General features: G+C 29.6%; 1 protein-coding gene and 2 long non-coding RNA genes across 8 annotated transcripts; all 3 read right to left on the bottom strand.

Moving 5' to 3' along the window:
- Positions 1-4,019: 4,019 nt before the first annotated feature.
- LOC104644752 (uncharacterized) lies at positions 4,020-5,826 on the bottom strand. Its single transcript, XR_738608.3, has 3 exons — positions 5,687-5,826; positions 4,982-5,020; positions 4,020-4,419 (listed from the first exon to the last, which is right to left on the bottom strand). It is a non-coding gene; the product is annotated as an uncharacterized lncRNA (long non-coding RNA).
- A 6,554-nt stretch (positions 5,827-12,380) lies between these two features.
- Positions 12,381-16,138, bottom strand: LOC101268348 (zinc finger CCCH domain-containing protein 46). 6 transcript variants are annotated; one of them, XR_011212445.1, is made up of 9 exons: positions 15,012-16,126; positions 14,481-14,663; positions 14,209-14,388; positions 14,012-14,115; positions 13,663-13,926; positions 13,436-13,538; positions 13,030-13,236; positions 12,861-12,917; positions 12,381-12,781 (listed from the first exon to the last, which is right to left on the bottom strand). XR_011212445.1 is itself a non-coding variant. In XM_010314958.3 (9 exons), exons 1-8 carry the CDS (start codon positions 15,983-15,985, stop codon positions 12,904-12,906), a joined length of 2,094 nt encoding a protein of 697 aa, XP_010313260.1. In that variant the 5' UTR covers positions 15,986-16,138; the 3' UTR covers positions 12,381-12,781; positions 12,861-12,903. The 6 variants fall into 6 exon arrangements, 4 of the variants coding, with proteins under 4 accessions (XP_010313260.1, XP_010313262.1, XP_069147522.1 ...); XR_003244238.2 differs by having other exon boundaries at positions 13,436-13,583; XM_010314958.3 differs by having other exon boundaries at positions 12,861-12,937; positions 13,436-13,583; positions 15,012-16,138.
- A 2,374-nt stretch (positions 16,139-18,512) lies between these two features.
- Positions 18,513-24,564, bottom strand: LOC104644753 (uncharacterized). Its single transcript, XR_738609.4, has 4 exons — positions 23,960-24,564; positions 20,840-20,973; positions 20,431-20,758; positions 18,513-20,352 (listed from the first exon to the last, which is right to left on the bottom strand). It is a non-coding gene; the product is annotated as an uncharacterized lncRNA (long non-coding RNA).
- Positions 24,565-25,203: the final 639 nt, after the last annotated feature.

The raw sequence follows: 25,203 nt of genomic DNA on the forward strand, positions 1-25,203 counted from the left end.
ACGAAAACAAGGATATCATACTTAACAACTATATTATTTAGTACTATTACTATTATTATTTATATTATATAACATAATTCAAATTATTGTGATATTAATCATATGTTCCGATTATATTACATTAGATTTTACTACAAAAAATATTATTTACTAATATGAAGTTATCAATAGTTTATTTCAAAGTTATATAATATATATATATATATATATATATATATATATATATATATTCTAGAAGAAATAGAAAACCATTCTTTTCTTTTTTTTAAAGCATTCTATTTTTTTGTCAAATTTTAATATTTTTTCAATAAAATCATACACTGAAACTACTAAATTTCGGGCCTCATTTTTCATTCAAAATTTGTTTTAAAATAAATTATAATAGTGAAAATACAAAAGTAATTGTAGTTCTGCACCTGAGCCTTTTGGCATTTTTAGATGTGACAAATGGTTGGATTGGATTGGATTTGGATAGATTGAATATGAATTGAGCAAAAATTGTTTGGATTGCAATTCATCCAAATATATAGGGAAAATTGTATATAATAGCAAAGTATTAATTCAAATTAAATATTATAAACATAGTTTGATTTAATTGTACCCCATAGCAAATTATTGCTATTTTGCGTCTCTCCTGGTGAATTTCGCTCGCCACAGTCGTTCTCCCACACCTCTCTCACTTTTATACAAATGCAAATTTATAAAATGTGTTTGTATAAAGTGAGAGAAAATTATATATATACATATATTTTCGTTTCCCTCTCTCTCTACTCTCACAAATCTCGCTCGCCACTTTCCTAGATATCGCTCACTCGCCTCTCTCACTTTATACAAAAATGCAAATGTATAAAATGTGTTTGTGTTGGTATAAAATATGTTTGTGTCATGTCCAGGATAAAGACTCGGGGCGTGACACGTTCGCCGGATATACAAATATATATTTTTATATCAGTTTTATATATATATATATATATATATATATATATATATATATATATATTTCTCTGCCCTCGCTCGCTTCTTTCCTCTCTTCTCTCTCCCAATCTCGCTCACCTCTCTCCTCCCTCTATCATGTAGCTATGAATCGTAATTATCAAATTATAACTATGAAGTATAGTTAAGTTATTTTTGAGTAGCTATAAGCGAATTTTTTAAAATAGTTTACACTAATTTTTTTATTTCCTTCTGAAATAAATAAACTACATTTTTAAAAGAAAGTTTTCAAGAGGGCGCAATAGGAACAAAAATTCAGTATCCTCTTCTATATGGATTGGGTTGATGTAAGTTTTTATATATTAAATTAGATTATTTGTGTTGAATTTTATAAATTTATAAATCAAATTAATAAATTTTGGATTTTTCAATATTGAATATTCTTGGATTCTTTGGTCTTCTTAGGTTTTTCTATAAAGTTTTCCTACAATCATATAATTAACTTATGTTTCAAATATTTTTTTTAAGTCATAGCAAGATATAAATAATTAGAATATTTCTTAAAAAACATAACAATATTTAATAAGTGTTGACGATAGAATATTTAATAAAAAAACCGTATAAAGTATAAAATCATGCTAAAATAACTCTAATAAATATTAGTTACATGACTAAATACTAAAAAGAAATATGAAATGATTAAGTATTTAACTTTCTCAACCAATGCAAAACTAATGAATAGAGAGCAAACAACATAAAACCCGTTTATTATAGGTAGCAATTACTCAAAGCATCAATAGTTTCTATAGTAAGTTATCTTAATTGAGTTGCCCCTAGATACACTATATCTACTAAATGTATTTCGTCTCTCTCCTCTCTCGCTCTCCTTTTGTCTTTTCTTATCCCTCTACTTTTGTGTATCTATGTTTCACACTTTCATGTATCTGTGTATTTAGTATTAAATATGCATTGATGTATTTATTGTACGTGTGTGTATATATATATATATATATATATTTCATCTAGTGTATGCAATATCAAATATCTGGTGTATCCAATATCAATTTCATTAATTCAGTGTAAAAAATGCATTAATGTACCCAGTATTGTGCATAAGTACATCTACTTAGTATCAATTTTTGTGATGTATCTAATATATTTGTGCATAAATGCATACTTAAAACAAGATGAAGATGAAGATATAATTATTTCAGATATATGTATTTGTGCATAGATACATGTATATGGTGTAACTATGAGTTCATTACATACTTAAAAGAAGACAAAGACTAAGACATAAATATCCAAATACATATATCTATTACTCAATTTAATCCATAGTTTCTATAATTACTTATCTTGATTGAGTTGCCTCTAGATACACTATATTTGAAAAATGTATCTCACCTCTCTCTTCTGTCGCTCTCCTTTTGTCCTCTCTTATCCCTCTACATTTGTGTATCTATGTTTCACACTTTCATGTATTTGTGTATTCAGTATCAAATATGCATAGATGTATTCATTTCATGTGTGTATATCAATTTCACACAGTGTATCCAATATCAAATATCTAATGTATTCAATATCAATTTCATTTCTTCAATATAAAAAATGCATTAATATATCCAATGAATTTTTGCATAAGTACGTCTACTTAGTATCAATTTTGTGATGTATCTAATATATATGTGTGCATAAATATATACTTAAAACAAGACGGAGATGAAAATATAGCTATTCAGATATATGTATTTGTGCATAAATACATGTATCTGATATAATTCTGTTAATTACATATATTTAAAAGAAGACAAATACTAAGATATAATTATCTAAATACGTATATCTATTACTCAATTTGATGAGATCATAGTCTAATTGTTAAGGACTTGTTTTGGAGGCTTCTATTGGATATATCGAGGGAGAAAAGTAACCCAGTGTTAGTATTAGTATTTACTCCCTTTGTCTGCGTTTATATGATTTTAACTTTTTAGTTAGTCCCAAAAAGGATGATATATTTTTATATTAAATAATAATTTAATTTTTAAATATTTATTTTATTTTTAATGAAATAATTTTTATAATTAAATAAATATTTATCACTTATTTTAGACTAAAAAATTTAAAAGTTTTCATAATTTATTAAACTTCGTGTCAAGTCAAACTAACTCACATAAAATTGGAGAGAGAGCATAAGTTGCATTACAATAAATATTCTTATGTAAATACTTTTAAAAATTATATACATGTAATATTGAGTTGAGTTGATTCTATTTGACTTTTGTTTTTTAGTTAAAATCCAACCAAACTAATTATGACAAAAAAATTTCCATCACCAAACCAAAAGCAAACTAAATTACTAATCGGACTTTTTCTCAATTTGATTTGATTTATCGATTTAGTGCAGTTTATCGATTTTCTTTGTACACCCATACTTGAAATTATAGAGATCTTTAACATAGTATCTAGTACATAGAAAAAAGCGAAGGATGGCCAAATTCAATATGGAACCACATAATTTACCTATCTTGGAGCGAAATAGTGACGGATCAATGATGAAGTTCATAGCTAATTTCAGCATTTTAAATAGTGATATGAATCATATTATTCTCTCTACGTTCACAAGATAGGATAAAACTGATAACACATTACTTTTTTCGTACATCACTTACGAAATTATGCTGAATTTGTTGTCGTTAGTAGATTATCTACTTATTAGCCATAACAAAAACTAATTTAATCTCGAATATATGAAAGTCGCCTTTTTTTATTAGTGATAAGAGAGAATCACTTCATGTCATGAGGATCAGCAATTTACAAAAGTAACCTTGGAACAACAAATTAACAATTTCATTAGCGATCAGTGATGGAGTTAGGATTTTTAATAAGGAAGATCAAAATCTAAAGAACTAAACACATGAACTAATTAAAGGAGATTTGATATCTACTATGTATACGTAAAAAATAATTTTAATCATGTATGAATATATTCCGCCGAAGGGGTTCTCATGAATCTCTTAATAGAAGGTTGGCTCCACCCCCACTAGAGACGACACAAGGTTAAAATTTGTGTATATCATAGCCTCTTCAAATCCTAACGGTAGAATTTCATTGATATATTATTGTTATTCTTACAACACCACAAGGTATATTGTTGTTGATTCATGAACATGCATGATACAATATATAACATAATAACTAGTATAATATAAAACGATACATTATGGAACGATAGAAAATAATTTTTATTAGTAAGATACTACTCTTTTCCCTTTAATATCTAACCTAAAAGGGAATTATATTCATCATTCATTTTTTGATATTTTTCAGTCAATTTTCTGAAAGTCTCTTTCTTTTCCTCAGAAATGTTATTCTTTGACAATTGAAGCTTCATTTCTTCTCTCTTTTTCTTGAGCTCTTTTATTGCTGCCATTTTCTCATCATGTTCCTTTTGAAGTTTTGCAAGATCTGACTTCTTTTTCTTATCTGATTTAATCACAAAAATGGACGTATACATATATGTAATATATCGATATTGTATAAATAGTTATGTAATATATTGATATGTTGTATAAATAGTGTATAACTATATGTATAATATATATATATATATATATATATATATATATATATATATAACTATGTTTTAGAGATGTGTATACATGCATATACATTTTAATAGGTAAATTCACTGCGACAAAAATAGTTTTTAACAGCAATAAATGTGCATATTAACAAAGAGTATTAAAGTCTTTACCAGCATTAGTTAAATGATATTAGATCCAATATTGTTATAAGCTTCACGGACATTTACAAAAAATATTAATTGTTTCTAAACAAAAAAATAGACTTAGTGACAATTAAGCTGTTGTCATAAAGATCACTTTTGATGTAATAAGTAACCACTGAGACTATTAATAAAATAGTAAGTATTTTCTTATTTTAAATCAAATATCTCAGATATAAACCTTCGAAATAGATAATCTTTCTATTAAAAAAATCTTTGTCTAGTTAGAATTAGAATTGATTGGATAGTGAAAACACATACCTGAATATTTGAATGAGTTGTTGCCTTCCTCCATAATTTCTGTAAAAATTAAAATCATGTCAATATTTAGAAATTTTGTTTTTATTTTTCTTAAATCAATAATCTTTATAAGGAAAAATAAAAGAGAGCAAAAATATGTCTTTTAGTTGCTGCTAATAAGTTTGCATTCAATTCACTTGCCAATTATTAAACATGTTTAACTATTTTCCTAAACAAAGTTCCAATTTATTTTATTTTTTAATATTGGTTTATAGTATAATCTTTTGTGTAATTTTATCTTTATTTTAATGTCTTTTTTTAAAAAAAAAAAAAACTTTCGATTTTTCTTTTCTTACCTTGAAAGAAAAAAATAGGACATATCGTGGGAGATCTTAGTAGCTCAACTTGGTTCATGATTGATTACGTAAACTATTATTTCATAAGTGAAGATTCGATTTATCATCTTATATTCCTCATGTTACAATTAGTTTCTCAAGTTACGAACTGAAAGATCAAAATATAATAAAGTTAATCAAATTAAGGGCGTGTTTTGCACAAATTAAAGAAGAAAAATTCCAGAAAGTTCTTCATAAAAAAAATTGTGTTACAAAAATTATGAAAAAATATTTTTCCATGTTTGGTTGACCAAAAAATATTTTCTCGTACGAAACGCACCCTTAAATATTCATATTATGCAAACATTATATATAGTAAGTAATAAGTTACCTTAATTTGGTGTCAAACCTTTACAGCTACCTTGTGTTCTGCACTACTGTCAACTATGAGAAACCTTTTATAAGCAACGAAAATTAACGATCTATCGAAAATAAATTTTTAATATTTATTTAATAAGAATAAGTTTTGTGTAAATCCTATGTTTTTAGCAATTACTTATAAAATTACATAGAATATATTATTATTGTTATTGACAAACATGCTCATGTGCAGAATAATAAAAATAAATAACGCTTTCTTTTTATAGTCAATTACAATGCCTCAACTTTAAATAAATAGGGATGGTTATATAAATCTTCATGATCAGATATATTTTTGAGAAAAAAATTATAAATAGCAAAGAGATTAAACTTATAAGCTTCGTTAGCTACAGTTTGGCTAATCACGCTCTATAATTATAATTTTATTTGCTATGGGTATTTCTGTTCGTATAATTTGTTTGTCAATATGCAAAATGCTAAGTCTATACAAATTTTATGTTTATACATTTAGAAAATTTTCAGAACTCATACAAATCAAATATATTAACAGGATAATAATTATGTACAAGTTAAGGTAAGAATATACAAATTCTGGATTCAAACAATTAGACTTATACAACTAGATATTAAAGACACAAGTTCTGAATTTATACAATTAGGAGCCGAATTACACAAATTCTAAATATAGACTATGTAATTGTTTGCAACAAATTTTAAACATATGGAAAATAAACAAACCATACAAATAAAATATGAAGAAACATGATTTTATTCATCAAGATTGTGAGTACAAATCTGTTCCTCCCTTGATTCTACTCTCTAAGATGATTTATCCATGATTCGAGGGTCGTTAGTAGCGTATTTCTCGAACAGGGATGATTTACATTTGACCTCTCTATATGAATAATCCATCAATTTGTGGAGAATTCGAGATCTTGATCTCTTTGTGGATATTTCGAGATCTTGATCTCTTTGTGGATATTTCGAGATGCTTTTAAGGGAATTTAGTACCCTTTATATAGGCATAAACTAGGGTTTAGGGTTGAGTAGCCTCCAAGAATACTTATCTGAGTTGAACACAATTTGTAGAGTCCCAACTCGAATTGAACGCATCTTGTAGAGTCCTACAAAATTTCAATGTCTACAGTAACAATGCTTATAAGTTAATGATGAATGATAATTTTTAATTAAATAAATTACAGCTATGTTTATCTAATTATATTTATTTATCCTTGTAATTTTTCCTTTATTTTTCATTAATATTATTCTCTTTACAAACAAAAAAATATTGATGATATTAAAGACAACATTGATTTTTTTGTTTTGTTTTATTTTAGGTACAAATACAAATGCTAAAGAAGAAATTTCCCTTTGATGGAAATAATATCCATGTTATAGAATTGAGTACAAAGATTTGCTATGCTATAGACATGTAAGTGTTAAAGTCATGTGACTCAGACAAATAAAATAATGATGTAAGGAATCAGAATATTACACGTCATTGCTATGGACAAATTGTACATATTTTAAAGGATAAAGTGATATGCGAATCCTGAAAATTGTCCGCATAATTTACTTAGACATCTCAACTAAGACTTGTACCTATTGGACACCTCTACTAATTCGGATTTGAACCTTTTGAATACTTTTGTGATAATCAGCTAAAACTATGAAATGTGTGTAATACACTCGCGATGATGTGGAAAATGGACAAATCAATTATGTACATGTGACATTTTGATGGGGAAAAAAAAGAAAAAAGAAAAATTTAAAGTGTTGTCATCACTTTGAAATCTCATTCTTCACCATAGCCACCTCCTCCACCATAGTTGTCATCACCTTGAAATCCTCTTAACCCACAATTCTGTTTTCAAATCTGTTTCTTCTTCTTCTTTTTTAAGTTGAAAATAGCAAATTGCATATACATAAAAATTACTCAATACATGAACCTACAAAATATGAACCATTTATAATTTTAGATATCAATAAAATCATTGACTACATAATCATCTAAGCAGATTCATTTTTTTATTTTAAATCTAATTTGTAGATATATTTTCGATAAGAAAAAAATGGAAGAAGAAATAGAATAGTCATTGTATGAGTCTATATTTTTTCCCGTAAATAAGATCACAATATCGAACAAATTTAAAGAAAATGGAGAATAAAATCGTAATGGTGTTTCGATAGTTGAATATGATAGAGGTGAGGGGGAGGGAGGAAGAGGAGGCATGAGAAAAGAAAATGGTGGAAGGTGTTGGTGGCAACATCATCGGTAGAGATGGTATTGTTTTGGAAGAAATGACTAAGGAAGAAGGAAGAAGAAAGAGATTTAAAAAAAAAAAAAAGCACGTTCTGACGCGTTGAATGAATGTGTATTACACTTTTCTTGCCATGTCAAGTGAAAAGTGTCAAATAGGTACTTATTCTGAACAATAGAAGTGTTCAATAGGTATCAGTCCTAGTTGAAGTGTCTAAATGAATTTTGCAGACAACTTTAAGGGACCGCATATGACTTTAACCTATTTCAAATCAATACTCATAAATATATTCAATATAGTTTGAAAAATTAATTTTCAAATATAATTATTTATCCTAAAAACGGTATGGTTGAATTTGTATAAGGTATGCGTCTTAATTTAACTCTTTGTTTTATATTCGTTTATTAAGGATTTAAAGATAGATTTAGTTGACACGAAAAGTAGATATAGTTAAATAAAGCACAGAGAATATAAATTTAAGTATTTCAAGATAGTGTGTTAAATAAATGAAAAAAGAAAGCAAGAATTTGAGCGATTTGATGTGTCTAGTTATTGAAAACAGACTTTCTGCCTCTTGAATATATAGGGATAAATTCTATCCTCCTCAAATTTTTTTCACGACTACGCTAAATGTAACATACGAATAATTCTATTCATTTGTGATATTTATGTATTTTAAATATTTTTAAATTTTGTTCTTTCCAGAAAAGAAGCGGTTGTCAGTCCTTTCATTTCTTTTTAGTTAATTTCATAAATATTTTTCTTTTTAAGTAACTGTTTAATTTTAATTTTAACTTTTTATTTGGTATATTTCAAATCACACGATTAAATTAATTTGATATATTTAACATATTTAAATTTAAAATTAGAAAATTTAACAAAAATTCCAGAAATAAATTAAAATATGAGGAGTCAAATGAGATGTCAAATTAAAATAATTGAAGTCACTCTCAATCGATCTTTTCGAAGGTTAGTAAGTAGTGACCAATTAATTAAATTCTACAATTGATTTTGGTGGATGTCCACCTTAAATTAAAATTAATTAAAAAAAATGTAATGCATTAACTCCATAATATATCTCTTGGCTGGATACAAAAAAAGAACAAAATAAATAGTGAAAACAACTTTTTGTATAAGTAAAACTTAAACTTAAATTTACTCTAAAATCTCTATAAATTAATATAGATAGGATCATGAAATTTTATTATTTTATAGAGATATTATTTAATCGTTAAATTAATATTTTTTTTATTTAAAGAATGATTTGAGATTTGATGAAGGTTAATTTTGATTATATCAAAATTGTTGTATCCTACTAATTTATGTATCATATTTATTGATTTCACATAAAATATTATCACACATAAAATACAATAAACACTTCAAAATTATTGTATCTTACTAATTTCAAACTTGTGATGTTTGTGATAATAAGAGCTTTCAAAATGTATTGTCGAACAAATTTTATCGTAGGATATTAGAAGGTTATGAAGTGAGAAAATTGATCCAGCAAAGATCAATGTTTTGGATGCTATCAATTTGCAATTCTTGTTTGGCAATAAATGTTCTACAAGAGATAATAGCAAATTATTTTTGACACTGTAAAACTTATTGGGAGGTTTAATCTTAGAGAATTTGAATGAACCTACTTATGAAAACTTCATTCATGAATTTGAAATGATTAATGATCTCGTTTACCATAATAAAATAGATTCCAATAACTTGTTGGATTATCCAAGTGAAAGTGATATATATTCAGAGGTCCAAATAGAAGATATTGTGGATACCATCGAAAAAAATAATGTTGATGATGAAGTTAAAGATGATACTATACCTTTGGAACCAGTTAAGCGTAAAGAAACACTAATCGCATCTAAAACTCTTCATAATTTTATGGTACAGTTCGAAAAGAAAACACAGGAGCTCTTAGATGCAATAAGGAAAGTTAGAGATGAGCTTCGACTAGATGTCAATTTTAATTAAAAAAACAAAACACAATACAATCATATTTCATTAAATTGTCTTAGATATATTTATACTTTAAAGAATTATTAATTTATGATATTAATGGGACCAGATATTTATATAAGGGTCTTCTGAAAATATATTATCTTATCGAAATTAGTGATTTTTTTCATTGACCCAAATTGGGACCGAAGAAAAATATTATTTTACAGAAATTATCAATTTAACGAGTGTTAACTTATAAAGATTTCACTGTATGTATACTTCAAATAAATAAAAAGAATACTCCATTTTCTAAAAAAAAATCATCATTTCGTTTAACAGTTAGAATTTATAGTTATGAATTAAAAGACAAATAAGTAAATAATTTGTATATAGGGAAATAGATCAAAGTCCTAAACAGTCGCACAAAAAATATCACCATAGCATGTCTGTAGGTGGCCAATATATCTTTTGAACAATTTAAAATAGATTAATTTAACCCATGGTATATTTTTAGCTCAAAAATATTATAGCTTCAACTTAAGCTTAAGATAATTTAAAACTACGAAAAGTAGTATAAATTATCATGATACTTATAGCTATTTCAATATAATAATCTTAAAATTATAGTCATTTTAGTAAGTTACACCTTTATTTTATCGTATCATTCTTAAAGTTAGTAAAATAAATGCATTATAAATTGAAAAAACATACCAAACACACTCATAATTCATTACATGTGTGCGCTACTTATTTTCTTTTATGCTATTATATGCGCGTGCGCACACAAAAAAAAAAAAAAAAAAAACTATTTTTTATTATTTTGGAGCAATTGTTATAAAAAAGGATATTTTTTGGAAAGTATTTTATAACTAGGACGTAACGATAAAAATATTTTTAACCTAATGGAGATAAAAAAATAAGAATGACCTTTTTGAGGTTGGCAAAACTAAACTTCAAATTCAAACATATTTTTTTTAATTTTAACCTTGAAAATTTAACTATGAAGCTTTAAAGATGTGTCATCTAAATCCAAAAAAGACACTATTACAAAACTATTATATTTGTTAATCCAATTAATTATAACACTTAACTATTATTCTTTTTAGGGCAAACATTGTTTGATGTGCAACTCACTTGATCACATACAAAAAGTGATATCTATACATTCAATTTCAGATACCCCACAAATAGAAAGAAATTTTCTCAATGATTGTCCAATAGTTTTACTAAATTAACAAACCACTTAATTAATCGAATATTCCTATTGTTCAAGAATAATATCTATCAATTAACTCAAGGCCGTTATTACAACTAATAGGTTCAAAATAAGTTTGTACCGCATGTTTGTTGAACAAACAAATCAAATCACTCAACATATCAAGTATAAGTTTTCAAGGCTTCGCGCTCATAAACTTTTTTTCTTTCATATATATATAAAAAAAATTCAAGTCACTTTCATAGTTTGGAATCGATAAGTAAAAGTCATTAAAAAGAGCAAAAAAGTACTGAAGTAAAAGTCCCAAATATGAACTTTCAACTAGGCCAACGTACCTTTATGTACAAACCATATCACATAATTGTATGGGACATGTTGTTTCGTGGAAGCTCACATTTCTAAGTTTATTATATTATTTATCTATTATTATTATCTTGGACTTATAACACCACAGAAAATCAAGAGACAGAAAAACATGAATATCTACTCAAGGAAGATCTTCACCTAACTCTTTATTTAACTAACTAGACTTAGATACACCCCCTTTTTGCAAAATGAGTAAAATACACCCCTATTCTAGCCAAGTTTAAGAGTGTTTTCAACACTTTTCTCGGTTTTCTATTAAGACCTCATGCCCCCTACAAGGGTTTGAGATACTATATCTACGTTTAATTAGTCAAGTAGAGGGTGGTCGATAATACAATCATCAATCATACAAACATCAATCACTTTTTATATTTATAAACAAATCCTACTTAGACTCTATATAATATTGGTTAGAAGATAATTTGGGTGCACATGTGTACATAATAGATGAATAGGAGAGCATGCTAAAACAGAAGGGGGGCAGCAGTACCCATAAAAACAAAAGTCCAAAGACACATTTAAGTATGAATAAGGCTATGGGGAGTGAAAGTGAAAGTTGTGGAGTGGAGGGGTAGGTACCCTTGATACTACCATTCAAATGGTGTCAGTAACCATGTGATAGTATGGCCCTTCAACCCTCATGTCCACCTAAAAGAAACCACAAAATGAGACAAAAGAGTCCCCCTTAAAGTAGCCTTTGATAGCACAAAAGAACACACTTTTCTTTACCCCCCCCCCCCAACCTTCCTTTTGGTAATACTAGTGTCCAAACCATTACATCATGTACCTACCACTTTATTACCAAGGTAACTCTAATCACCAAGACAGCCTTTCGGAAACAGTCTCTCTATCTCCACGAGATAAAAGTAAGATCTGCATAAGATAAAGCTGGAACCCAATTTGACAGAAAGTGATCTAAAAGACATTTTCATTTTTTCGACTTCAATTTTTTACATCATAGCAAGTTACAACAGTAAAAGCAGAGAAAAGGGAGGAAATTACCATCATAACTAAGGGGTTACTACTAGCCTGCCTTTAATTTTTGCTATTGTTCAGTGTGGTCCAGCACACAACTACAAAGAGGGTACAAAATATAGAGAGAGAGAGAGACCCCACTCCCATTAATCAGTTCATCTGTCCTTTATGTATACATTTATGTATTTGTTGTAAGTAGTATGGTATTGATGATGACAACAATCTTGAGAATATCTTCCTTACCGGTAGATCGATCTTTTCTTCTGTTGAGGGTATTGTTTGGCTATACAGCTAGAGGACTTTTACTTCTTGTATATGCTACTACTCATGCGTTTTTCTGCATAAACAACATTTAGAGAATCTCATTTAGAACAAAAATGGCAAGAAATTGGAAACCGGGAATAACAATAACCAACCTAAGTTAATCCCTCCTAGCTAGCCATGCACAACTCTTAACACCTACATTTCAATGGCTTCTTGCCCAGAAGTAAACCTGGTCAACGACCACCTCAAATTAACTTCTTTCACTCTTTTTTTAAAAAATGCAAAGATAATGGAAGAAGAAAAGATGTGGAGATCAAGTACCTTGGCCTGTGGAAGTAACATGATTTAAGAGAAGCCATGTTGAGGGTAGTTGTCGTAGGAAGCATAGGGATATTATTGTTAGAAGTAGCAGTAGTTATTGGAGAACTAACGCCAGCTTCAGCTGAATCAGTGGAGAACGCGGCCTGGTTTTCTGCAGCTGACTTTGTAGGAGAAGCAAAAAGGTTATCGGGAAGGATATGCTCGAAGCTGTTTCAATACCACCAAACAAACGTCAATACCATTAGACAGAATCCAAAACATTATTAGCAATAGGTTTAAATCAATCCCAGCAAAATTTGACATCATCAATCGGGAAAAGAAACAAAAGACTTTTCAACTGCCATCTTGAACTTGAAATTTATGCTATTAATCTTGACATTACATTAAAGAAATCGTAGTTCAGTACCTTTCTTGAAGATTAGAGTTGTCAATATTGGAGCGCTGCTCCTTGCTGCTACTTCCATGCCCAAAATCAGTAGGCAGCATTTCTTGAGGCACCTTTTCATCAGCTGCATTATGGGGGGCGTTGGTAGCTTCATGAGTATTGTTACTTTCTATAAAAAGAAGTAAAATCAGTTAGCACTAGATCTATTAAGCTAAAGAAGAAAACTTAAAAATGTCTTAAAAGTTAACCTGCAGGGACTTCTTGATCAATGTCATTCAACACAGGAACAAGATTGTGATTGTTTGGAGAGTGAAACTGCATCTGGGAGGCCGTTGGAAGACCAGGAGAGAGGCTGGGTGGGAAGTGATCATTGCGATGTTGATTCTTCAGGTCCAGCAGTTGCAAATTCATTAACCTTCTGCCTTGAAGTTCGATGGCTTGCTGTAATTCAGCCTCCTGCTCTATTTTTCTTCTCAACATCATCTCATGTGAATTATATAACATTCTTGCTCCTGGATATGAAGAGATATTTCTCAAGCTCAAACAACCCATCAGACTATTGACAAGAAAATAAGAAATCCAGATCATTTATCTTACCAAAGGGAAGGTCAAACGGCTCCCTAGATTCAAGAGCTGATGGGCTTAAACAGGTCGACAGATCTCCTCTATCAATTGGATGTTGTTGTTGCTGAAGCTGCTTCCTTTATAGTTTAATCAACAATGAAACATTAGTTATGAGTAAAGGGAGATGCAATAACTCAAAATAACATTACAGGGTGATCATCTTTACATACTTATCCGCGATTTTTCCCTTTTCTTTGTAGGGCTTTACAAGTACCCGAGAATCACACACAAAATGTGGGTTTCCTTTAGCCAAGATCATCTTAACAGTTTCAGAGTAGATAAATGTAACGAATCCAAACATTCGCTTCTGCTGATATGGAATTCTAACATCTTGGACAGGCCCATACATACTTCAAAAACAAATTACACAAGACAAGTTACTGTCAAATTTTCATTCCATTTAACGATTTCAAGAATCCATTCCACAATAAGCACCACGTACCTAAAGTAGTTAGACACATCCTCCTCCTTAAATGTGCTATCCGCAGGAAATGTTAGGTAAATTTGTCGTGAACTTGAACTTGAGATGCCACCCAACGCCATTGCTGAAAAATCATTTCTATCAGGACGGCACCTACCGAATTTGTGGAATTCTTCACCCATCATAAATGTCGCAGCAGCTGATCTGCATTTCAGACCATACATGAAGATACCTTTTAAATATCCTACCAATATTCCAAATCTCAACCTCCACATGATGTCCCAACCAAAAGTCTAAGCATAACTACCTAACCTTAAACAATGAGTTGCTATTGAAACGTTTTTTAAACACAAAATAAACATCAAATCAAGATTAAGATTAGACAATAAACAGCAGCATAATACAATAACTACAATCAAAACACCAGAAACTGATTACCCAAAAAAAAAATGTATAAGTTGAAGGAAATTACTAGCAAGACAAACATTTACAAGTTATAAAGTCAATAACTAACAATGAGGAAATATCATGTAAAGGTCCAAAAGGATATACCTTTGGTTATCATTCAAGATGTTGATGCATTTGTTGTAAGCAATTGGATGGTGATGAGCACCAGAAGCCATAAGAGAGGCAGCAGCAAACCTCTGTTGCTGCTGCTGTTGTAAAGCCTTCATCCTCAAGAAATCCTCAACAGAGTCAACTTTACTAGGAGAACCAACAATAGCATCTGGTGAAGAAGAAGAATCAGGAAATCCACTGTGCATAAACTTGCAACTATTCCCATTTTTGCAAAACCCTCTAGCAAAATACATGCAAGGCCTCCAACCAAACCCACCACCACCATCATCTGAACCACCAAGAAAAACATCATTGACTGAACAACTCCTACGATGAAGATGAGGGGTTTCCTCACAATTCCCATAAGGGAAAACCAAAGAATCACTTCTTCCACTAGGACTCATAATTGGATCCAATGATTCATCAAGAAAAGACAAGTGTTCTTGAACTTGAGCTTGTTGAACACTACCACCATACTCATCATTATTTGGGTCATAAAAAGGGAGTGACAGTGAAGTAGTTGAACCCCCAGAAACAGAATTAGTAGAACCATTCACCACAGCAGCATAAGAAAGTGAACTAGACCCCCCTCCTCCTCCTCCTACTGGTGAAGCCAATGGTCTAGGACTTCTTGTAAAAACTGGTGACCCATTAGTAGACCAAGGAGAAGGTGAAGAAGGTGAAGAAGAAGAAGGAAACCCATTGTTAGGAATGATGATTCTTGGTGAAGATTGATGAAAAAGATTCAATTTTGACATTGCAGATGAATTGTTTGATGAAATTCCTAAACAAGTTTTAGCTTGATTTATCAAAGAAACCAAAAGGGTTTCTGGACCAAAAGCTAATCTTATCATCTCCTTCTCCCCTTGATCTTGTATCAGTATATACCCCATAATTTTTGAAGCATTTTCTGGATCCAAACTTTGAATTCTTGATAAAACTATCTTTGTAGCTTCATAGCCATCCATGGTATACAAATTTCTTCAACATTCACTACTACTACTCTCACTACTACACTACAAAGTTGGAACCTTTTTTCAAGAAATAGAGAGAGAAAGAGAAAGGACAATGATAGAGGATAGTGGACTTTTAAAATAAAGTTATAAAATAAAAAATAAAAAGATTTGTATGATTTGGGGATTTATTGTATTTTTGGGAATTATTACTAAAGATTTAAAAAATGTTTATACAAAAGGTAATGATAGTTATATTTGTTCAATCATTATATACCTTATTCAAACGTGACACTTGAGAATATAAAATTTAAAAAATTATAACTTAAAATAAATTTTTAATATTTATAATATTATGCAATTTTTATAAGAATAAATGAGTATTAAAATATAGAAATATAACATTTTTATTTAAATAGATTAATTTATTTGTTCAATTTTTTAAAAAGAATGTGTTTTTGAGCTAAAAATATGTAAAAACAAATATTTTTTAATTTTTGTGCTCTTAAATCTATAGCGTAGAAAATTGATATTAAAATATTTTTTTAAAACTATTTAAAAAATAAAACAAATTAAATAAATTAAAATGGAGAAATTATAAAATTGCTAAAAAAAATTATTATAACGATAATTTTTAAGTTACTCAAAATTTTGTAAACATAGATAAATAAATAAAATATGTATTTTTAAAAAAAAAAACATAAAGGAACTCTTATCAATCATAACATTTACAAAGTTAAATTATTAATTCGATGAATCATAGGATAATCAATTAGTCATATACAAGTTACAAAATTAATTATTAATTCAAATAAAAAAACGTTACGCTTATTTTCAAACGGAATAGATAATGAGACAATGAGTCATAATGCTTGATAAACGTGAAGTGTCTTGATATTTTTGTCTCATAATATAAATAAATATTTTAGAGGAATTTGTAGATAAAAGACATATTTCAAAATAAGTAGAATATCGTTTTAAGATTTCATTATATATAATAGGAAAAAAGGTCAAATATGCCCCTAAACTTATTTATGAATTTTTTGCGCTAATTTTATATATTTTTTTTCATATTTTCCTTATTTTTTTAATTAATTAATTACTCATTTTTGAAATTTATTGAAAAATAAAAATTAAACAAAATTGTTGAAAATTGGCCGGATAATTTTTTTAAAAGGGGGTTGATTTATGGATCGGATTAGGTGTTTATGAATCTGAATATCTTTCCATTTTCATATAAATGTTATGTGGTAAGGCCAAAATGACATGGAAATTCTATGTGGCATTTAAAGAAATGAAAAATAAGTTGGATATGTTCAACATGACAACTAACGTCCATAAAGACATATTTGGACTAAAAGTTGAATAATTTAGGAGCATGTTTGACCTTTTTTTTCCTACTTGATATTCAACTATTTGATTTTTTGAACTATAAAGGTCACTATTGATATTTGTGTCTGTCTTATGTATTTTATAAGTAATAATTTAATACATGGACTTTCTTTTGAACGTATAAGTAAATTCACTTAGATAATTTATTTTAATTTTCAATTCCATTTAAACATGAAATTAATTTTATGATTTCTTTTTCATTTTATGTATGCTCTTGAATAGCAATTATGCATTTACAAATTGACATACATCCGTTAGTTTTCATTAAAAACATTGACGGAGGAATATCAAATTTTTTAAAAAAAAATTCTGTATTTTTGCGTAAAAGTAATTGATGGGAGTGTGTCGATTTTCTTTCTTAAATAATCGGTTAAATTAGATAGCATTATGTATTTTATTTCTTTCACATATATGTTATCTAGATTTAACTTAAATGCTATCTTTTAACTTTTAATTCAACTCAATGCAGATAAAATGAATTAATCTTCAAAAAATCATGGGAAAATGCATAAGTACCTCCTCAACTTATGTCCGAAATCTCAGAGACACACTTATACTATACTAAGGTCCTATCACCTCCTGAACTTATTTTATAAGTAATTTTCAACCCTTTTTCGGCCTACGTGGCACTAGCTTGAAAAAAAAAGTCAACAAGCATTGGGCCCACAAGATAGTGCTACGTAGCCCGAAAAGGGGTAGAAAATTATTAATAAAATAAGTTCAGAGGGTAATAGGACCTTAGTATAGTATAAGTGTGTCTCTGAGATTTCGGGCATAGGTTGAAGGGGTACTTGTGCATTATCTCAAAAATCATTGCTAATAATATTACTAAAAATGCGAAAACTCAACTTTGTTGGATTGTCATTAGTTTTTTTAAGAAAGAAAATCGATACACTTTTGTTGAATATTTTTCACACAAATATAAAAAACTTGAAAAGAAATTATTATTTTTAAATAAGTCAATGTTCGTCCATCAATTTTTTTAAAACGAATTACGAAAAACTAACGAACAAACGTCGATTTTAAGATGTAAAATTGCAGTTGAAGAGCGTATATAAAAATAAAGAAATCATAAGAGTAACATTTATATTTAAAAGGTACATAAAAAAAGGAGTTGAATGGTTAAAATGAAATACGACTAAAATAAAGTGCCAAAATAAAAAATAAAGACAAGTTAGAGAGGCTAACTATGTATTTGACTCTTATTATAATTGATCAAATTCCCTCTGAACATGGCATGAAAACTCGCTTTAGTAACTACACGGGTGTTTATATACCCTCCTTAACATGTTTAATGTGAATTATTTTTAATCTTTCGAGCTCCAACCTCCTGCGCGTGTTGATACAGCTTTGTATGGTGTAATTCATCTTTTAGCATTTTTTAAAAGTAAAATTTGACCCTCTAACGGTAATATTCGACCCATTACATATTTGAATGTAAATCTTCTCTTTTGTAGAACTCTAATTTCCTCTTCACCTCACTAACCCAATCATCCAAAAATGTTGACCTAATTCATGCTTTTTTTTCTTTATTTTCTCAAATCTTAGCTCTTCAAACCTAAAAGTTGAATCTTTGAAGAAATAATTGTTCTTCAAAATGTAAGCTTCAAACCTATTCTTATTTATCTATTATTTTTATTTTTATTTTTATTTCGTCCCTTTTTCTTATTATCTGGGTTTTTTCCAGATTCTTGTTACTTCTTGCACAAAATTGTAGAACACAATGCGATCAATTAATTTGACAAATCTTTGTATGGAAGAAGATAATTATACTACGAAAAAAAATATTTATTGTAATCATGGACTAGTTGTGCGTTTGAAAACATCTTGGACTTCCAAAAACCGCGAAAGAAGATATTGGTCATGTCCTTATTATGGGTAAACATAATTTTTGTTTAATTTTAGTCGATTAAGAGTTTGATTACTAATTCCATCATCCTTTTTCATTATTGAAGGGTCCTAGATCTTGCAACTTTTGGTGTTGAAAGGATAAAGAGAATATTGATTCGAGGTCAAAATTTGTGATTCTTAAACTAATACAGAAATTGGGTGAGCTTGAGAATATAGTAGAATCATCTCAAACCTCAGCCACTGCATTTGAATTGGTTGAGGATAATGAAGAAGTTGACAAGCCGGGAGATTTCAAACAAGATGATGATTGTCTAGGAATGAAATTAAAAATGTTGGAAGAAGAGGTTGAGAAGATGAAAGTAATGCAGAATAGATTGCGAAGAACATGTCAGAAAGTGCTCTTTTTGTTTGTCGCTTGTTGTTGTGTTATGGTAATAGCATATAAGCTATTGTTTTTGGGTGATGTATAAGAAGAAAGGTTCAATGAAGTTACCTTAAGCTCTTGATGTAGTGAGATCAATGTTGGAGTAGTGTAACACTGTAAATGTTGTAATCAATTAGGTGCAAAACTCTTTTGTAATGAACTGTGTATTCTTCTTATTATGTTAATGCAATTTGTTGATTTATGTACTTCGTTTGTATTTTATTTATAACTGCATTGACATTATTGCAGTCACAACTGCATAATTGTATGTGTAAAATTAATGCAAAACTGGTTGCACAATTGTTTCAAAAAGAGACAACTAAAATAACAAACTAATGCAGCAGTTACAACTGCATAATTGTTTCAAACATAGATCAAACTAACGCAGTCACAGCTGCAACATAATTATTTCAAAAACAAACATAGATCAAATTAATGCAGTCACAACTGCATAATTGTTCACAAAACAGATAAAATATCAATCTAAAGCAGTGACAACAACATAATTATTTCAAAAACAGCTAAAATATCAAACTAAAGCAGTCTCCATATCAAACATCATATGCATTAGACCTTGTTCTCCTTTTTTTGTTTTCTCTCATCTCTTGAAGACCTTATTGAGTTACAACATCCTTTCCACTCCATTTTAATCCTGATCATGGTTTATGATGCCCAAGATTTCCGGTCACTATTGAAGAGTTCATAGGCATCCAGGCTACATTCACAACATAAACATTGTCTTAGATGATTCATAAGTTACAATTGAAAGGTGTAAATATTTAAGACAACTTACATTGTGGATTTTAAAACCACTCTGTGTATGTAGAATCCTCATTCCGACAATTCTTGGCCTCTTCACTCCTCTAGTAGCACCAGGAATATCTGTAGCAGTAGCAGCTACACCAGTTCCTCTTCTTCTTCCCATTCGAGCTACACTAGTTGCAGTTCCTCTTCCCCTTCCAACAATATCAGTTCCAGTTCCTCTACCCGTTCCAGTAGGACCAAAACCATTGACAGCACCACTAATCCTTGTTTCATTAACAGATCCAGTTGTAGTTCCTCTTCCCCTTCCAGTTCCAGCTAAACCAGTTTCAGTTCCTTCCCCTTCTAGTAGCACTAGCCTATAATATAAGTTAACTAACAAAAATATTAGACTGATAAAGCTGTAAAATAACAACTATATGAATTACTATAAACAATACCTGTTTTGTAGAACCTCTTGGTCGACCTCTTCCTCTCTTTGTGCTTGATTGTGATTCAGTTGATGTTGTAAAAAAGCCAACACTTGACCTAGTTGAACTAGTATTTATTCTTCTCCCATTTCTTCTTCCTCTGCCTGCATTAGCTTGATTATTTAAATGACAACCCCTCTTATTATGACCCTTGTATGAAAGAAACTGCAGGTCATATCAACACCTCTCTTGGACAATTTTTCTGTTTTATTTTCATTCTGCTCCTTTCTCCTACACTTTTTAGGCTTCCCTGGTAGTGTTTTGATAACAGGTGGTAATACAGAAGGGTTGATCGATTGTGGCCACATTTCCATGTTAGTAACTGGTTGAATGTAATGACTATAGACCTCGAGATAAGTCTCCTTGATATACCAATGTGCAACATAGTTAATGGGCTCCAATTTTCTAAAATGAAGTGCAGCTATAACATGACAACAAGGTGAATCCTCTTAGCATCCAAGATCTAAAAGTACATGTTTGTGTGCCTAGATTTACAATAAATGTGTTAGCCCAGCTGTCTTTAACCTCAAAACCATATTCACCATTCCATTCAAGGTTATATTGCATCGACTTTGTTGTGTTCTCTGTTAATACCTTTAAGGCCATTGGAGATATGTCGGTTATCCAAGTATCACTGAACTACCTCAATTGTCCTATTCTTCTAATCACTTTGGCCCTTATTTCTTCAAGCATTGTGATGATAGTTTTGTGTCTTGCCCCCAAAATCAATGAATTAAAGCTTTCAGCCATTTTGTTGTCAAAACTATCACAACATCTAAAAAACTTAAAGTATAATTTAGACCACCTTTCTATATTGTAGTACAATAAGTTATCAATTATTCCAGTACCTAACTTCTCCATATGATTCAAATTTCTTTTCAATTCTTGTTCATATGTAGATTTGGAACATCCCTAAAAACAGTTTCTTCTTTCAATACTTTTTCAATAGATAGACCAGTTGGCTAGAACATGTCTTGCACACATTCTTTGTTCTACATTTGACAGAAGTTCTTGAATAGCTTTATTAAGACCTTTAATAACATTTGGAATATCATGAAACAATAAATGAAAAAGAAAATAGATAAATAAATGGGGAAAAATAAATGAAAAAATAAGAAGGAAAATAAAAATACATTCTGCATATCAGTAATGGTTGTCAATTCTGTCCCAACTGCTAGCTCAAGATCATGTCTTACAATCTTGATAAGCCATTTCCAAGTGAATGTGTTTTCCATCTCAACAACTGCCTATGCTAGTGGTAGCATTTGGTTGTTCCCATCCTTACAAACATCCACAAGTAATTGACCTCTAGAAACACCTTTAAAGAAGCAACCATCAAATCCTATACATCTCCTAACTCCAGCTTTGAATGCTTTCCTTAAAGCATCAAAACATATGTAAAATGATTGAAACATTTTTCTGCCACCTTCAAAAGTTTCTTCACTAAGTCTCACCACACATGTGCTGCCTGGATTAGTCCTAATAGCTCATCTCTATAATCTAAAATTCTTTTAAACTCCTCTACATGATCACCCATAATTTGTTGCAACATAATGTTTCTTGTTTTCCTTGCTACAGTTCTCCCACATACACATTTAACTCTTTCTTCACTAAAATTTGAAACTGAAAAACTCTAATACCAGGCTCAGAAATAATTCTGTCCTTGTACCTTTCTACTAAGTACTTTGAATTCACCAATTTATTTCTGGTTATGCCATTGCATTTATGTACTGAATTGTAATTCTTCACCATAAAATCTCCTGTTCTTGAATCAATACTTTCAAACAACAACCATGGACAACCGGTCGTACACTTTACCCTCACCCTAGTTGCATCATTAACATAATATTTATTTAATTCAACATGTTCTTGAACTGCATATCTAGTAATAGCTTCTCTAAACTGCTAAACACTTTCAAAAGTAAGACCAATCTCCCAAACTATTAACTGACAAGTAGGATCAAATACATTTTTCTTTTTATTTCTTTTTGCTCTTCTTTCTTTTCTTTGTCTTCTTATAGGCATTTCAACCTGATCTGCCTCATTAACATCATCATCAGTATCTATTTCAAAAATAACAGCTTAATCTGAATCAAAGTAGGGCTCATCTCCAGCTATCTTACCCTCTAAAGTAGTTTGTTTCTTGGATAGATATTCATCATATCCCAAATCAACTCACTTTTTTCCTAAATCAACTCTTTCATATCTTCTAGGGCCTTTTTCTTTTATCTTTTTTATTTTAGCGGCCTTTTTTCTTTCCTAAGATTTATAACTTCCTCATGAACATCACTACCATACTCATCTTCTCCTTCATCAGACAAATCTACATTGTCTGAATCATCACTTTCTTCTGTTTAACTTTCCCAATTAGACCCAAGTTTTGGAATATCAGATGCAGTAGCACAAAAGAAGTACCACCCAAGTCTTCTCCAACACTAGTAGAAGCCCTACCCAATTCCTCTCCAGCACTAGTAGAAGTCCTACCCAATTTCTCTCCAGCACTAGTGAAAGTCCTACCAAACACTTCACTCAACTCTTCACCCACAATAGGTTGTGCAGGTTCTTCAAACCTGAAACCTTCACTATCCTGAAAAGTCTGACTAGATTCCTTATTAAAAGTAGCATTAGAGTCCCACCTACCCCATCCACCCCACCCACATCATTTAGATATTCAATTGTTGGTGGGGCTACAACAGCTTCTTCAACTAAATGAATCACATAAAGTTCAACAATATCTCCATTTTTTAATTTAGGTACAATCCCATAATATCCCGATCACATTTAACTTCAACAACATGTTGACATTTAGGTTGTTTAATATAAACAACACTAGCAGCACAGTTATACCCAATTTATTTAACAATATCAACAAATTCGAAGTAGGACAATTTGTCAACATTTATGTCAAAACAATTAGTGACCAAACCTCCTTCATACTTAAAATGAGGTTTTTGTTGAAGTTTTCCACCATGGTGAAACCTTAAAGTAACGTACATATCCATCGTCAAATTGAAAAGATTAAAAAAACTAAGCTTCTCGAAAACCCTAAAATTGGTCAAATGCTACAATCATCTAAAGGAAGATTATAACCTGGTAACTTTGTTCTTCACGCGATCCTTTGCTTCTTTCATGAAAACCTTAAAATCAACAACTCATTCACGCTAATGGAAGAGAAATCTTCATATTCGATCTTCTAGGTTTGAGAGAAGAGAAAGAATGAGAATCGCGAGCTTAGGGTATTTAGGGATATTTGTTTATAAGTGTGTCGGGATGTATTTGGAAACGGATCTTAAAGATTTAGGAATATTTGTTTATAAGTGGGCCGGGTTGTATTTTGGGAACGGGTAAGATACTTTTTAAATCCTTAGGCAACGTGGACCACTAAAAAGGCGCGTGTGTAACAATGCCAGCCTTCAACTGGGCTGGAGCTCGGAAGGTTAAAAATAATTCACATCAAACCATAAACACCCGTGTAGTTTAAGTACTAAAACGAGTTTTCGTGCCAAGTTTAGGGAAGATTTGATGTATTTTCTCTTGATCAAATAATAAAGTGTTCTTACTAAATAGTTAGTTCAAATTTTGAAAATATATTTATGTGTGTTCTCAATGTCCATTACGTTAATAGGTTAACTATTTAAGATATGTTATTTTTTTTAATTATATATATTTTATTTTCTATATATGTTTTTTTTTTAGATTTTCATTTTTAAATTTTAATAAATTGAATTAATTTTCACTTTTTAAGATAGTACTTGTACTAGTAGATTTTTAGTGGTAATTCAAATAAAGAATTATTATTGTAACTGAAGTATTATGTTAAAAATATTATCAATATCAACATTAAAATGTTTGTGATACTTATTTAGAATTGAATTTGTAACAATTATACATATCAAAACAAATAGTTGTGTTTTGTGAGGTGAGCACAAGAGCAACATCTCATAACATGCAATAAAAATACTTGTTAAAATAAATAGTTATTCTTTTTGCTTTTTAGAATATTGCATTCAACTTCATATAAATTTAATGTTATGGTTGATATTTGCTTTGAAAATATAGTATTTGCTTAAAATTTAAATGTGGTTGAACATTAATGTTTGTCCATACTTGTATATAAATTTGAGATTTTTGTTAACATTTTCTTTGTCATCATCACGTAAATGTGATATTTATCTAAATGTGATTGGTTGAACACTAATTATTTTTTATACCTATATATAAATTTAGCATTCTCATTGACATTTGCTCTATCATCATCTCGTAAATATGATATTTGTCTAAAAGTGGTCGAACACTGATGTTTGTTTATATATGTATATAAATTTAACGTTTTC

The sequence above is a fragment of the Solanum lycopersicum genome, chromosome 11, assembly GCF_036512215.1.
Source record: "Solanum lycopersicum chromosome 11, SLM_r2.1".
In the NCBI taxonomy this organism is placed as follows: domain Eukaryota; kingdom Viridiplantae; phylum Streptophyta; class Magnoliopsida; order Solanales; family Solanaceae; genus Solanum; species Solanum lycopersicum.

Coding starts and splice junctions, on each gene's coding strand:
- LOC101268348 (XM_010314958.3), bottom strand. CDS start 15,985: ATGGATGGCTATGAAGCTACAAAGATAGTTTTATCAAGAATTCAAAGT. Junction 14,389..14,480: donor GATGTGTCTAACTACTTTAG/GTACGTGGTGCT, acceptor TTGTTTTTGAAG/TATGTATGGGCCTGTCCAAG. Junction 13,584..13,662: donor TGATCAAGAAGTCCCTGCAG/GTTAACTTTTAA, acceptor TTCTTTTTATAG/AAAGTAACAATACTCATGAA.